Source organism: Pagrus major, chromosome 21 (assembly GCF_040436345.1).
Source record: "Pagrus major chromosome 21, Pma_NU_1.0".
Classification (NCBI taxonomy): Eukaryota; Metazoa; Chordata; class Actinopteri; order Spariformes; family Sparidae; genus Pagrus; species Pagrus major.
This window is the reverse complement of record NC_133235.1, coordinates 25,515,873-25,533,225: the sequence shown is the minus strand read 5'-3', so window position 1 is coordinate 25,533,225 and position 17,353 is coordinate 25,515,873. Positions and strand designations below refer to the sequence as shown.

General features: G+C 41.3%; 1 protein-coding gene across 1 annotated transcript in view; it reads left to right on the top strand.

Annotated features, from left to right (window-relative positions):
• Positions 1–1,731: 1,731 nt before the first annotated feature.
• The window catches only part of LOC141016580 (myomegalin-like), a 45,394-nt gene continuing 29,772 nt past the window's right edge, over positions 1,732–17,353 (top strand). Inside the window, exons 1-5 of the mRNA XM_073491036.1 lie at positions 1,732–1,921; positions 4,158–4,204; positions 4,305–4,372; positions 8,296–8,406; positions 14,857–14,933. Coding sequence (XP_073347137.1) covers positions 1,872–1,921; positions 4,158–4,204; positions 4,305–4,372; positions 8,296–8,406; positions 14,857–14,933 — 353 coding nt within the window. The 5' untranslated portion in view covers positions 1,732–1,871. The remainder of the gene's footprint in view (positions 1,922–4,157; positions 4,205–4,304; positions 4,373–8,295; positions 8,407–14,856; positions 14,934–17,353) is intronic.

Genomic DNA, 17,353 nt, shown 5'->3' with positions numbered 1-17,353 from the left:
AACACACAACAAAAGGGCACCCACCTAGACCAGCCCACAGGGTCCCATCGGACTGGGGGCTAACCCTGAACAATTACACAATATGAACATACTAAACAGACACAAAGCCGTGAAAAGAGGACTATCATACCCATCAGCATACATGGACATTTGGAGATGTACATCTTAACCAGGCTAAACCAAACCTTCATCTTAAAGGTTCAGTCCACCAACATAAAAATGACATTATTCCTCATTTACACCTGCGTGAACAAGAACCTGAATGCACACATATCCTACAACTTGTCCTCCATCTTTAGTTATAGCACAGGAAGTAGTTTTCTGCAACTGTCTACACTGATAAAGGTCAAGGAACAGGTCATACATACGGTTGAGTTTGGTGCACACTGGTGCTTCAGCTAGCACAGATCAGCCGAGCATTGCAGAGTGAGGGAGTGACTGACAGGCATCTATGGCACCAGGAGAGGGCGCCATGGTGAACATGCACCTGAGAGAAGCAGGAACCTTTTCCGGCTGATGTGTTGGCCTCCAGTAAAGAAGCAAGTGTGAAGCAGAACATCTTAGCTCTGATATTTCTGGCTCCTTTATAAGCTTCACAAGTCCTTCATCCTCCAGACTCATGTGTTGTTGCCACAGGCTCAGTTAGGAACTAGCTGCACTCATCCAAAGCTGTCTGTCGGGTGTATTTGTGGGTAAAGTTACACATCGGTTCTTTTGCTTCTAACAAGATTACCAACGCTTCCCTCTTCCCTCTCCACATTCTCTCGCTGTTACTAACTGCTAAAGCAAACAGTGACATAATCTGATTAACTTTGTCCCCCTAATCCCCCCCACTCTTTTAGAGCAGGACCCCCGAGTCACTATCTTCAAATAGATTAGACAATCAGCAGCCTCTGAGTGGGATTTCAGCTGAATCATTGGTTGTTGCATGTATCTTTAGAAAGCAAAGTTAGTGCTATCGCTTTGTTAAATTGATAAATTAGAGGCAACATGATTATGTAATGGGATTAAAATGATCTGCAGCCACACAAAGATTTAATGTTTTGCAGAAAAATGGGTGGTTCTCTGATTTAGATGCGTTTGTTATCCATTTACCAACAATTACTGCTCCTCTACTTTTTGTTTATTCTACTTGACTATTACTTATTACCATGTTCTGCTACTTTACACTTCAACATTTCAACCTGAATTAATGTATGGTAGTAGGCTTATCGCATGGAAATAATTGACAGCAATAGTTACAAGTTGATTTACAGGTTAAATCTTTGATCCATAGAAAGGTCTGTGCCACACAATCCTAATAAAAACAGGTCAGCTTTATTGCCACTTGGACAAACCACATGCAGAACTGCATATATATATATATATATATATATATATATATATATATATATATATATATATATATATATATATATATATATATATTGGTCAGGATATGAAAAATGTAGGCTACATTTTATTTTAGAGGGTCTTTTATTTTGGAAGAATCAGCTGTTTTCAGTCAAATTATGAAATGACAAGATCATTATTTTGAAGGATGTGTTGTTAGAAAGCGTTTTCACTTCCTAAGCAGCACATTGTTCCTCTCAGCTCCTGTGTTGGTGGTGGTGGTGGTGGAGGTGGTGAACAGCGGGGGGCTCTGCTCTGTGGGATGGGGGACTCTGCTTTCATTTGTCGGGGCGCGCATCCTCACACACCCCCCTCCACCAGAACCTGAGCGGTGTGCGCTGCGTCGACCGCGTACACGAACATGCTCCTGTGTGGTTTGTGTTATTTACCTCTGAGGGGAACAAATTGAGTAATGGACGGATGATTTGAAGGCAGAGGCTTACCGGCATGGATGCCCGTTGACTGAAGGGAGAGTCTATATGGATTGGAGCTCATCGTCGCCAGAGGAAATCTGGGGAGAGTCTGAGAGGTGAGGCGGCGGCGGCGGCGGTGGTGATGGTGACGAGGGGGATACTAGCGCTCATTTAAACAAAACCGCCGTGATTGTGTCGGTTATTGTCTCTCATGTTGCCTCCAGTGTTTTATCATAAAGCAGTCGCGGTGTAAAAAAGCCCATTTTTTCCACACACACACAGGCTGGAGACACAGTAGCCATCTGCATGCTTCATGGATCGCTGGATAAAAGCTATTGAGGCCACTGGCGATGGACATTTTGACTTTGATTAACACGTTGCACCGGATATCTGTACAAATGCATGCATAGAAGGATTTTCTGGTGAAATACGTGGAAAAATAAGCGCTTCGGGGGCTAATCATCGGCCCACTGTGGCACAAATTGGCTTACATTGCGATACTGTGGCAAATATTTAAAGGCCCAGTTCGTGCGTATTTGGAGACACTTTGTGTTGCAGGCCAGAAGTCATTTATAGGAGAGCACGACATCACAGCCCTCCTTATGCATTGAATACAGTGTACTAGTGAAGTGTTGGCGGTCCCACAGTCCAGATCCTCCATGCAGCGTGTCCATATTGTATGTAGGTTACTGCATCACCAAATCCCTCCTACACACAGACACACACAGACACACACACACTGTATCCCTGAATAGACCATCACACTCCCACAAGAAAACTGAAGAGAAATGTGATTATGGTGACACCCCACCACCAATAATGCAGAATGTGAACTATTTATCCACCTGGTGATCTTGTAAACCTCTGGCATGCACCAACTGTCTTTACATTTCTGAGCGAGCAGCTGTCAGAGGAATTTACATGGTAGTGAGTGGAAGAGGAGGGGGGAGTGCTAATGCAGCCCTGTTTGAGTTGTAGTGGGCTTATGGTGCTACTGTTATGTTATGGTCAGGTCACGCAGTACCCGTAGGTGTCATTTACACTGGGACACGTCCAAAAACATGTTTTTTTGTCCACATCACGTTTTAAAATGCACAATTTGTTGAAAATGTGCTAAATAAAATACCTTGCACCAAGAAATGTTAACAAATGGCCGACTGACGTGCCTTAGTTGTGATATTGGCATCGTTTTATTGGACGTGGTGGTAAATTTGTGGATGTGATACGTGTGTTACTTGGTTGGTGAACAGTATTTTGTGTTTTATGCTCAGTGTTTTTGCATTGTTGACCCTTCAGTGATGTCCTATTATGTATTTTTTTCCCACCGTATTAAATACCCTGACCTCTGACTGATCACCACTATAGAGAGGCAAAGTCCCTCCTCTCCACCATGTGACGTTATTTCAGAAAATAACCGCTGTGTTCCAGGTTTAAAGTCATGCAACGTACAAAATCTGACAAATGATCATCATTTTACATCTTCCTGTTTGATCAGCATCTGGAAAAACAATGGATGTAAAAAGCCACAGGGGCATTGGACCATATTTCGATGTAGAACAACATATCTGACGACCCGTTAGCTTCCGTTAGACAACAGCTAATGTTAGCATTCAAAAAAAACAGAAGGCATAAATGAACCTCTAAATATCAGCGCACATCTTTGACACATTTAAGTGTAATCAAACTTTAATGTTAGCTGGGAAGTGGTCAACACATTTTTACCAATATAAGAGTCTTCGCCTCCCTTTACTAATCCCCCTACACTGGGTGTCCCCTCCACTTTTCAACATAACGTGTCGCCCTTACATGGGCCTGTAAATCACACATTCAAACCCTCCAATGTGTTTACTCTAACATTTACTTATAACCAGATTAAATGTATAATTATTCAGTTGATAGCAGCAGACATGTAGCAGCCCTAGTTGTGGTTGGTAGACAGCAGATAGTTGGGTGCACTGAGAGGCTCAGATGAACTCTGACCCTCAGTGGCTCCTCCTGTCCCATCAAATCTCTCCTCTCCCCTGCTGGGACTTCCTGATGACCCCCCCAATTTCCCACAGAGGTGCAAATGAGATCATGCTGTTATAGTGAAAGGATGGTGAGATAAGTGGCTTTTTTCATTTCTAGAGGAGCCATCTGCCTTTAATAAGCTTATGAAATTCTCCAGAAATGTCCTGATGGATGTGCTGCTGCAGGTTTCTCTTTTTGATTTCACATATTTTATTTACTCTCTCTCTCCCTCCCTCTCTCTCTCTCTCTCTCTCTCTCTCTCTCTCTCTCTGCGTGTGTGTGTGTGTGTGTGTGTGTGTTACCCCATGCTGACAAAGCTCTTTTCTTTGTTTCTCTGGACAGTGCTGTGGAAGAGGAGACTTCATCCAAGATCACAGGTCACATGACAGGTACGAAGCTCTCATTAATAAAAGGCTTTGTGTAAAAAAAAACATAAACTGCTTATATGTTTTTTGCTAATGCATGTTTTTTTTTTCTCCTCTTCTTTAGATTTGTGTAGCGATGAAACAGACAACTCTCCTCCTCTTCAGCTTCACACACTCAAGGAGTTTGAACAGGTGAGAGCTTTTATTTTGAATTCTCATTGGGCTTGATGTGGTCGACACTTCCTTATCCATCAGCATAAGAATTGATAGTCGTATAAGCAATGAGAATACACTCCACAGTGCCATCTTGTGTCTGTGTTACTTCCTGCAAGAGGTAATGAGCTGATCTGGTTTGTTTTGATGCGATATCCTCACAATGAAATTGAGTGTTTACTCCAGAAATCAATGCTCATTATGTCCAAACTCTCTGTAATATATATTTTAAACAACTGTACAGAAAAGGAGAACACCTACAGCTGATGATATCATGTGGAAAACACCCTGAACCCTCCTGGTGGTTTCAGCCTGCCTCTGGCTACAGGATGACCCACTTTAGGATTTCTCATCGCTCTCTCATCTGCTGCACTATTTTCGGCACTGTCACATTTTTACAGAATACTATATTAGATATGTCTTTTAATGTTTGGCAGCAGGGTGTTGTAATGAGCAAGGAGAACGTTATTAACCCAAAGTCAGATCCATATATGATTATTCATGATGCTGAGTTGTACTATAACAAGTAGCGACTCCCATCAAACTGCAGGATCCTTGTGTTCAATGCACCTCTTACGAAAAATATAACTTGAAAGCCAAGAGTTAAATGAAAAGATTGATATCACTCCCATGCCTGTGTGTTAAGTAGGAGCCAGGAGACAGTTAGCCTAGCTTAGCATAAAGACTTGAAACAAAGGGGAGAAAGCTAGCCTGTAAATTAAACAGGTAAAAAGTTAACTAGGCACAAAATGGTGTTTCACATTTCTGTCTGTGTACTAATGAAAGACATGATAATTAGTGAGCTTTAGCATTTTGGTTGACTTTTTTAAAAAAATTCGACAGAGCCAGGCTAGCTGTTTCCCTCCATTTCTAGTCTTTATGCTATGCTAAGCTAAGCTTGAGTTTCATAATTAACCTTCAGACAGTGTTATTGATGTACTCTTTGAATTCTTGGCAAGAAATCAATTAATATTACAAAAAATAAGAAGCAAATCATTGCCACACTAGATGCAGAGCAATATTAATATGAAGCATTGCAGTGTTTATCAGTCAGTCTGTAACTTCCTGCCTAAATCCACATGTAACTTTATCTAAAACCTAAGTATTCTTAATCAGTAGTGTGATGGTAATATAGCACATAAGTAACCCACTTTGTATGAGTGTATATTGTCCATTTGCTATCGTTGTTTATCAACGTCTGTATTGTGCATCCCCCTTATTAACATCCTCCTCTTCATCCCCTAGTAGCAGAGGGAGTGCAGGGGCAGGGAGGATGTAGCAGACATTCTTTTTCTTTTTCTCTCAATCCCACCTTCTGTAAGTTTTGTGTTGGATCTATATTATTCATTAAACTATATACTAAACTGAATCGATACTAGCCTAAACTGTAGTAGTAGTGTCACCTTCGTGATCAAAAGTACAGCCCCAGACCAAGCCACGTCTGTCACATATATTTTAGGGGAGACATGACTACAGATATAGCTTTTACTATGGGGTGAGGGTTAGTTGCTCCCATTGGGCCACCCGCCCTTGTTCAAATTACCTACTGAGTGTTAACATATGTTTATGCTCTGTGCAAAAAGGTTTACATAGGTGTGCAGCCAGATGATGTTGCACAATATTACATTACACACCCGTGCTCCTTTTCAAGGCTCAGACACAGACGAGATCAGACTGGAACGAAAGCACTAAAACTGTCTTTGTGAAAGTCCTTTCATGTTATTCTGGAGGTGCTGCTGAGCCCTTGTTAAAACAGGAGGTGTCACCAACCAGTCACGAAAGCTGAAGTCACTTTCCGAAAGGCAGCGCCCTATTTCAAAGCTGGAGTCACTTTCGTGTCTGTCAGGTGTTGGATGTGTCACTTTTACACTGAGATAAACACTCGTACACGCGCCGCACGCACATATTTACACACATTCACTTCTATTTGTTTGTCTGTGATGCCGAGCTGAAAAGTGAGTGTGTGTGTGTGTGTGAGTGAAGTTTAAAAACACACACTGTGTACATGATGTCATCTCTAATGTGATGCGGAGACTCCGCTTGGCGCCTGTCCTATCTTTGTTCAGAATTATTTAGCAACAGCCTGTAATGTGACACGTTAATGGACACACTCACTGAACGCACCAAGAACTTATAATGACGTAACTGTGTTTGTAGCACGTCTCACTCACTTCATTATTGATGCTCTTTGCTCCGGATATCTGTCATGAAAATGGATTTGAGTGGAGGCTGCCTTCCTCTTTTTTATTTTCTTCCTGTTCACTCATCTCTCTGAGGGACATTCAGGGATTCACCGCTCTGTTAGATCCAGGACACCTCTCTATTAATAGCACGGAGGCTCACAGCTCCCAGGTCTCCTATTTCATCCAGCTTCTTTCCAGTCACCTGTCTGTCCCAATCCCATCAGCCCCTCTGCTGGTTAGTCTTCATCAGGGGGACTTTATGAATGTTGGTTTAAATGCATATCCATCACAGCCATGTGGTAAAGTCAGGGTGGTGTGGGGGCTGTGAGATGTGCGAAGGGTCAGATGATGTTGACTCATCCCCGTCATCATGATGCTTTTAACAACAGAGAAAGAAATGCAAAGAAGAGAAGCGTAAGGGCCGAAAACTTAATGTGTCACAGGGACCTTTCCATTTACTTTGTTTAAAAGCTTCTTTAGTTGGGTTTTTGGCTAATTAACACCTGAACGCCTCTGCTATGATGTTATCACCCATTAGCCTAAGTTGTTATGGCTTGTTAGCTAACAGTTCTAGTTTCACATCCAGCAGCATCCAGTTCAGGAATTAACTTTCATCAGAAAAAATAGACAATAGTTTGTTGCTTTGGAAAGCAAAACTCCCGAAGTGGGTTTAATTATATTGATAATGTCTCACTGAAGTAGAAAGCTAGGGAACACTTACTTAATGACACGTTTCTTAGCTTTATGAACCTGTTAAGTGTATTTCGGCACCCAAGAGTGTTGTTACGGAAACAAGAAATATGCACAATACCATAGTTAAACAAATTCAATCGAGATTATCCTGTCTACATGAAAGTGAGTCACTGTTGTGATTATACAACATGCAGTCAAGTGTGCTCAGAGCTTCAGATGACCTCTCACTGGGGATCCACACTCAAAAATATATTAAAAAACCGACAGGGTAGAGATTAAAATGAACAAATGGCATTTATATTTTCAATAAGGAAGCAGACAAAATGAAAAGGACAACCCGGGGACTCACATCTAACCCCCTCCTTTCTCTTCACCTCTCTTGTTTGTTCATTTCGTCGCTCCTGATTTGCAGAGGGGTGAGATTTCCCTTCATATCACAACTGCATGTGAGGCTCTTACCTCCCACCCTGCACCCTCCTCCCGCCCCTCTTCTCCCCTTCCACCCATCTCCCCTGGCAGTCTGGGATTCCAGGGATGTCTCCTCCTGTAAAATAAGCTCCTGTCCCGTCCCCCAGCACACCAGAACACACCATGGAGCTGATATGGCTGCATCTCTGACCGCCTGGGCTGCAGAGTCGCCCTCTGCACTGCGAACATCCCTATAGACTAGTGTGTGTGGGCGTGTGTGTGTGTGTGTGTGTGTGTGTGTGTGAATGTTTTAGTGTGTGTTTGCTTTTCTAGATGGTATCCCAGCAGCCTTTTAGAGGCTGGGATGCCACTTTGTAAATAATTTGTTTATTTGGACATTATGCTGTTTTGGAGGAGGAGGTAGCATGTCTAACGGTTACCAGACTCTCACTCAAGGACAGGCCCGGACAGCTGCTGTCCTCTAACATGGACTCCGTATCCCCACGATGATACGGACAGATCGAAGACGACTTTTTATTTTTGACCTATAACGGACATGTCAAGCGGTGTCGGTGCTCTTTGACGGTCATGTCTAACGGTTACCGTACTTTGTCGCAGCACCTGAATGACCTGAAGAAGGAGAACTTCAGCCTCAAGCTCCGCATCTACTTCCTGGAGGAGAGGATTCAGCAGAAGTACGAGGAGAGCAGTGAAGATGTCTACCGTACGGTGAGTAGTCAAACCTGTAGCAGACCTGACTAACTGGTGATGAGTGGGACTATAATCGGTGTAAGGAGCTGCACTTCAGGGGTCAAGGGTCGTCTCACAACAACAAAAAGACAAACATCACTGATGTTGCTTTAATGAGGGTATTTTGCTCTGAGTAGATAATCAAAAGAGCTTATTTGTGCCTGTGTCAGTCATAACAGGTGATTGATATCATTATAGTTTGAAGCTATGTTGTCCCGAAAGATTTGCTTCACTAAGCCACTTCCACTGTTTGTTGACTCAGCTGTCGCGCTGACCTGGTTGAGGTGATGTGACCTGCCATGTGTTTGTTTTACCAAGTGCCTGCTTTTAGATACGGCTGCTGTGTGAAGGACTTCACATTAACAAGCTCTTTGCTCAGGAACTCTTATTTAAATGCAATGATATGTTCAGTACCTAGGACCTGTGTTTTACAGTGCATCAGGGATGGGGAAGAATGCTTACAACAATTTCCCAGAGCCCAAAGTGACGTTATCTTTTGTCCAAACCAACAGCCCAAAACACAAACACTCTTTATTTACTGTCATGAGTATCCTTACATTTAAGAAACCAGAACCAGCAAATGTTTGACATTTTTGCTTGAAAAAATGCCTGAAATGATTGATCGACTGTCAAAATAGTTGTTAATAGACTAGTTTTTGCAGCTCTACTGTGCATTGATGTCCTATAGTAGTATTTTATGCCATTAAAATACAGTTCTGGATATATAGAGACCCAGTGAAATACACTTAATGGACTCTCAGCAATAGGCCTTTGATGAGAAATGAAATAAGATCAAAATAAAAAAAGTTTATTATGATGTTTGAGCTATAAGCAGGGTTGGTTGGTAAACCTCATTATCTTTTGGGACGGACTGAAATCTGCCTAAAAGCCGCCATCAAATCTCAAGTGAGACCTGCATTATTGTTTTTTTTTGTTTGTTGTGTATCTACAGAGGTACCGATCCAATATCTTTTATCAGTATTGCCGCCAATACTGACCTTTTGAAGCAGACTGGGTGTCTGCCATGGCACGACCAATCCATATTTAAAACACTTTATTTCAATGTCCAAAAGTGTACTTTAAGTATCAGAAGTGAAGTACTCACTATGCAGAATGGCTCCTTTCGTTCACAATGTGTGTTATTATAGAATATTATATTGTAATTTATCATCACTAATGAAAACATGTGAGAGCGTTTAAATGTTGCACTTCATAAATGTGTAGCCAGTTTTACACATTAGTAGTATAGTACTCCATCATATAAGTAACTACAAGTGAAGAAGAAGTATAAAGTAGTATAAAATAGAAATATTCAAGTAAAGTAGGCTACGGGTATGTTGAAATTGTACTCAAGTACTAGAGCACTAGAGTACTTGAGTTGTCCACCACTGCTTTGAGGAAGCTTAAAGTAAGTTATGGCCTTGTAAGTGATCTCAGCACACATTGATCCTCCCTGCAAACCTTTGGGGGAAAATCAAACTTCATTCTTTCCCTTTTTTTATCAGCAGGCTGCAGCTTCATGTATCTTTGTGATACTACCGAAATCTGCTTTCTGCCCGGGATAAAACTGTTTGCCGGGTGTGGAACCAATGTTTAAATTAACCCTCAATCTATGCAGGGCTGGCTATGACAGCAGCTGATGGAGATGGTGGAAATGTTAGATTTAAGTGTTGGTTTCAGCCCGGGGCGAGGGTTACATTATATCAAGCAGACATCTGTGAGACCATGAAAATATCTCTGATGATACAACACATGTACATGACAGGTGCAATATATTGTTTTGAAGCATCCCTTGGGTCTGCAGAGGGAACACTATGTGACTGTATGAAGAGTGCTGAAGTCACAAATGGTAAAAGCAGGTATTTAAAAAGAAGTCATTTGTTATTGCCACTCGGGCTGCAAGGGTAGGAAATTTTCCTGGAACAATAAGCATCTCAGAAAATATCACGGTTTCACAGTACAGTCATGTACAGTATTGTTTTTATATTTCTTCTTCTTATTGTTATTATTATTAGCAGTTACAATTACATTTTGATGTCTTTTGGTTGAAGACATGCTTTATTATAATGTTTCTTAATATTATATTCTAATAGACATGAAACTTATATAAACATTACATGTTATTTCTTTAGATTAGTAGATAAGCAAATGTAAACGATATGTTGCTGCAACACTAACTGACACTGAACCTCAACAATGCTATGTTGTTGCTTGGCTGTCTGCCTGATTAAATGATCTATTGAGGGAAAACTGACAACAATTATGATTATTTATAAACTGTTTAAGTCATTTACCTTCTCAAATGTGTGGATTCACTACTTTTTCTCTATAATTTACACGTGTTTTGGGTTTAGGAGAGTAATATGAAGATGTAACTTTAAAATGTGTTGGAGGCATTTTTCACACATGTTCTAAATCAAACTGTTGACATTAGTTGAAGACGCAATAGAAAAACAGATAGTGACAGAAATCATTTCAGTTCCTGTGTGTGTGTGTTATTTTTATGCATCTCTTTGTCCATTTCTCAGTCCATGTGTCCATCTGTGTCCCTCTGTCTGTGTGCGTGCAGAGTGTGCACCTACATTAAGGTGACCCAGTTCAGCTGTTGTTTGTCTACACGAGCCAGCCGCCCTTTTAAACTCGTCCCTTCAATTCCAAATCCCAGCCGATCATCGACAGATCTTTGATACGAGAGAAAACTAAATGACTGTTTGATCCAGCCGAACGAGACCTGAGCGTCCTGACGCTCACGCAATTACTGCATACCAGCAGTGATTGAGTAAACTGATCCCACGTCACACAGACATCCAACTGGATTTTAATCCTTGTGCTTCACAGGCTTTTTACTCTGTGTGGCTGAAAGTTAATCAGTCTAATCACTTTTTTATTGGAGACTAAATCTTTGTTCCGTAGTTGTTATCTGACCTGAGCTGCTTGTTGCTCTGTTGGCTGACGATCGTGACAGAGCGTCAGTGTTCCCGTCCTCAGTGTAATACAGTACAGACTAGGTGTGTTGGTCCTGGGCACATAGTGATCTCTCTCAGAGCTCTCAGAGAAAGTGTATTTATAGAGCTGGCTAGTACACTCATTTATTAATCACATGTATTCATACAACTGACTGTAGGACAAGACTCGTGCTTCATGACACGTGTGTTTGTACGTGTCTTCACAGTATGGTTTGTTACATTAGAGATTTATTTGATATGAATAAAATACAAATGATAAGTCACTTAGTCGGTCGAGAGAAAATTAAAGTTTTTTGATAATCGGTTAATCATTCATTTTTTACACAAAGATGCCAAAACATTCCCTGGTTCGTGTGTCTCACTTGAGATGATTTGCTGCTTTTATTAATATTATTGTGAAGTAAACTGAGTATCTTTGGGTTGTGGACTCACTGAATTTTGACTGATGTCACCTTTAACTTGAAGGATCTGTGATTGTGAAAGTTGTGATTTTTTTCAGTATTTTAAAACATTTTAAAGACAAGATAATCAATTATTCAATAAATGACTTCTGATTACTCAAATCATGAAAATAATTGTTCCATATTTAGCATCTCTAATGCAAAATAGCATATTTACTTTTTTCATTATGCAAATAAAGTGATAATGCCAGAGCATTTATATGGTTTAGTGTGGATTAGAATATGACAAAGTGAGCAGTTTAATCAATAGATGAATTGATAGAATATGATATGCTCCAGGTATGATTGGTTCATGAGTGACACTCCTGCACAGCCTGGTTATTAGAGGATCTGTTGCTGAGGGCCGACAGGCCAGGAGGGGCCAGAATAGCAGGTGCACAGTGATGGGTTTCTATATATAGAGCTGTTTTTTCAAGATGGGAAAATGTCTCTTACTGTAAGCCAAGATGTTGACACACACACACACACACTGGCAGCAATACGTGTTCCTCTTAGTGGCGTGTTACATTATTTATTATTATAGCAGGGAGGCGAATCATTTACCGTCATTAGCTATGCAGAGCACATGCCTGGTCGTGTGTTGCATAAGTCCTAGTGGCTGCTGCATCACCTCGCTGTGCTGCACAGTTGAGACAACTTTGTCTGAATAACATTAATTAGCAATGAGATTTGTATCTGTGTCCTTACAGAGCTCCACATGCTTAAATTTAAGACTCATTAAACATATACTTCAACATTATACCACCTAATGTCGAAAAATTAAAAGTGTAATTTCTCAAAATGTCATTTCACTGCACATCCATTCTTAAATTAATACAGAAACAGGTTACTTATAACGTATGCATATTTTCTGCTTTACTAAACACAACTTCATGTCCCTTAAAATAAGGTTCTGCCGTCCTCTTTTCTAACTGCTTATGTTTCGCAACTTTTATTAACTGCACTATGTTTTCAAGAAACACAGTCTTTTTTTGCCGAAAAACGAACTTCAGATAAGCTGAAATTCAATCCACAAGCAGTGTACAAGTGAACAACTTGTACTCTGTCATTTGGCTGACAGATTTCTGTTTAATCATCATTTTTATCATTGTGAATTAAAGACCAAGCCACAACAAGGACTTTGAATATATCTTGCATATCTGGCATATGTCATACTTTAGCTATCACTTGCTAATAATTGACAGATTCACTGATATTGATACTGTGTCACCCATCTGTCAAAATAAGAAGTAAAATCAGATTCAAACTGTGTTTTTTTTTCCTGAATATTTGTCACTCTCTGATTGGCTGGGAGTGTTCGTGCAGAAGTATTATGTGCTTTGGTCACATGTGCAGCACGTGCATGTGTAGCCACCAGCAGTATGCGTGTGTCCAGCCCTCATGTTGCCTCTCAGAAAATGTGTATGTGTTGATTTCAGGCTGCGAGTGTTGGTGCACGTGTAGCTCGGCTCTTCGTGAGTGTTAGAGATATAAAGCCCTCCGACGGGGACAGGGGAAGGTCAACAGATTTGGACAAGGCACTAAAATATTTCTAAAACAGAGAAAGAGAAGGGAAGAAGAAGGAGAGGAGAGACAAGTCAGTCTGTTAAGATGAAGCTGAGCCAAGCTGGAGTGATAAAGGTGATAAAAACCAGTGAGAGCAGCTATCTGATCCGAGTCCAGCAGACGGACAAACGACAGACAGATAAACTGTCCTGTCTCTTCAGTCTAAGGTCAGAATGGAAAGAATGAGCCCCTCCATTCTCACCGTTTAAATCCTCTTCCCCAGTGCTAGAGCCTAGATTGGCCCTTAAATGTCCCCCGTGGACCGCAGCAGGTAAACAAACTGTGGAGTTTAGCCTTTGGCCTCAGGGGTGAGTATCTGAGCTGCCCTGAATTCGCCAGCTCTAAATATAACTGCCGTGACAGCACAGTCAGATGTTCTGTACTGATGATACACAACACCAGGCAGCACTCATTCACACAGAGAGATGTGGGTGTGATGAAGGAAAACCGAGCAGGGAACGAGAAAGGTGATCGAGATGTTAAGGAGAGAATATATATAAGTAATGAAATACAGTGAGGCACACTTTTTAAAACCCTCACAGAGTCTCATCTCTTTGATATATAACCTGTCATTGAACCTCAGACATACAGTAGAGATCACATAAAATGATGTAATGTTTTTTTTTACCTACAGCTTACATACCTTACATACAGCTACATGATCCTAAAACAGATTCAGTAGTCCTTTGTCTCTGCAATATATGACGAGCTTTACTATAATTAAATGTCCGTTTTGCTGCACGTGTGATACGTAAGTCAAGATACGCCAAATTAAAATATTCATTTTGTGTTTTTATGATTTAAAAGGTCACACGTGTCATATCTTTTGTATCGGGACTTGATTCATTGTGTCATTTCTATTGTAAAACAGACCTTTTTCACTGCAGACACTCTGACTTGTCATAGAAGGAAAGAAACAGGTGAAACAAATTTCGTTAACGACGGCTCAGTTTCCATCACGTGTCCAGATGAGCCAGCATGCACATTACCAGTACCCTGAAACTAGCTCACTTAAATGGAATATCATGCTTTTAGTATTATTTTGATATCAACTAGACCTGTGCTTCTCCTGATTTGACAAGTCAACATTTCTGATGTGAAATATTTTTATGATAGGCTGTACTCACACAGGGGTTTTCAGGCTAATTACACAGGTTGAAGCCCACACAGTCCCGAGAGGGAGTATAATCAGCCAATTAAGTGAAAACACCTGCATGGGTATGAAATTGCAGAATATTGGCAGAAAATGTGTTTTTCCCATAGGCCTATTGCAATATTAAACAAGGTTTCCCTTCACTTTAACAGTGATTCGACAGTATATTATTGCAATTGACCACCTGCCACTATCACTGAATCTGCAGTGTAGTAACACATGTTAATTTACAGTATCTGTTGTTGCTGATGCGTGATGATGATGTGTGATGATGATTGACCTTTGCTGCTTTCATCTGTTGCAGAACATCGAGCTGAAGGTGGAAGTAGAGAGCTTGAAGCAGGAGCTCCAGGAGAAACAGCAGCTTCTGGATAAAGCACTGTAAGTCCACGAATATTTATCATAGCTATTTATTAAAATAAGAGACAAGATAAGTCTTTACTGATACCACAGGACAGAAATATAAGTGCAGATTGTAAGTAGACTATATACATTAAAAATAATATAAGCTATATGTGTAATAACTTAATGTGCAACCTTACAAGGATACAGACTTTTGTAAGTGTGGTTGTTGGTGTCAAATAGTTTCTGTCCCTGATTGTTTGACTGAACTGAAAACTCTCTGTTTGAAAGTGTCGAACTGTAAAAGGTCCTCACTGCTCCTTAACATCACTGATAACCGGACAAGACAGGCAGATATCGACTGTTCCTCTTGATGGATACACCCTTCATGAACAGCCTGTGAAACATAATGAGATCTTATTATTCTAATGCCTTCTTCAGTCATATGTACTCTGATTAAAACAGTACATAGCGTGTTCGGGAGGGCAGATCCACCTCCATCTATGGTCCTGTCTTAACTGTGGTAACACCTCATATCTCTAACAGCTCATATGTCATGCAGCAGCTGATAGAGATAACACACACACACACACACATAATGGACACACACAAACCTTGATTGGAAAACCCACAGCTTGAACCCCTGACATGTTACCAAACTCTCGAGTAGGATTATTGTAGACAGGCTGTAAAAATGCTGCTGTTGTAAATGAGACATGGTATAGCGCTTCAAACACTGATCGTCGAGGCCAGCCTGCTTATCAGGTTTGGGGTTCAGATACTAAAGCGTGCAGTCGGGGATCAAACCACCGACCTTCTGATTAGTGGACGACCCGTTCCAGCTCCTGAGCCGCAGCCAACCCTGGCTGAGGAGGCCAGGAGATGTACTTTAACCAGGGGGTTCAACTTGAAGCAGCCATGATAGCAAGTGTCAGATCTGCCTGACTTTACTGGGGAGAACAAAAACCCTGAGAAACACAGGTAGTCTGCTCCCTTTGTGTCTTCTCTTTGAAGAGTTGTTTCAGGTGATTTGATAAAGGGTGAGTACAGTATACAAACCCTCATGGCTGCACAGGGAAAATGTTTGATACTGCTGACTCAGATGTCCTCCTCTTCTTGGACGCCTTCTCTTGTTCCAGGATGTATCTTGAAACTGCTGCAGGAGTTTAGTAGATTGCGTGGGATAATTAGGCAAAGATGGAGCGTTTCCAGGATTGTTAGCATGGTGGCATTTCAGTTTCCACTCTGTATGGCTTACGCTCCACAACAGCTGGCCCTGCGTTTAGCTGAAATGGACAGAGATGCTGCTTAAAGGTCAGGGCTGTTGACCTTTAATAGTTCATCATTGGCCAACTGTTGACACTCTTGGAAAGGATGAATTGGCTCTTATTACTGGTCTCTATTACTGTTGCTGCATCGTGTCAGCAGAGATGATTCTGACAGTAAAGAGGTTATTGTTTCACGACTTTGATTCTGCTTTCCACCTGGCCTTTGTCATTTCTACAGTACGTATTCAGTCTTTTAGTTGACGGTAATCTAACTATCACCATTTCTACTCAGCTCTGTGGACTCTTTGTTGTTCTTGCTGCATATTCCGTGGTTTGGACATCGACCAGTTTGCAGCACTGCCAAAATGAAGAACAGCTCAGTCACTGCGACTGTTGGCAAACACACAGCACGTCATAAAAATCCATGACGTGCGAAGGAACACTAACAGGCAACAACAAATTGTCTGTCTTAAATCTTAATCTCTTGAACGTGAAACTTCCCAGCATTTCTCTGAGATTACTGCATCAACTCTCTTCTGACTTCATCCAGAAGCGCTCAGGGGGTGAAGGTCTCGGCCACCACACATAAAGGCCATTTGTCCATGACACAGACATCTGCATTACTCAGACCGGTTCAAAATATCCCAGTTATTTGAGCTGTTGCATGTGGCGGACAGAGTTAAAAACGTATGTAGAGACGTTCTAGAACGGGACTCAATGGCGACAGGGTGGCGTGTGCCATTCTGGGAGCAGAAATTCTGGGGTGGCGTTGTTGACTGACTAAGTGATAAAGACAGATGCTTGCACAGTTGGAGTCAGAAGGAGTGACGGGAGATGCTTACGTCATGAAGCAGCATAGTTTGTTAGTTTCAGTATGATTTATGGGGGACGTGGAGCAAAAAGACAGGCCGTGTGTGTAAAGAATTTCAGATTAAGTTGAAAAGTACCTTAACTGCATCGATTGCTGTATCGAGCCTTTCACCACTTTCACACTGTGACAACATCACTCATGTGAGAATACATGTTGGCAGCATTAACCATGACAATAAAAGCCTACACCATGGGCGGGGCAGCTTACTCAATCTCTGCTATAAGTGGGTTGGTGGTGTTGGGTATCCCATGAGCATCATCGCCGACAGGAAAGTGATGACATCATATTGTCTCTTGGCTCTCACTCACGTCTCCATCGTG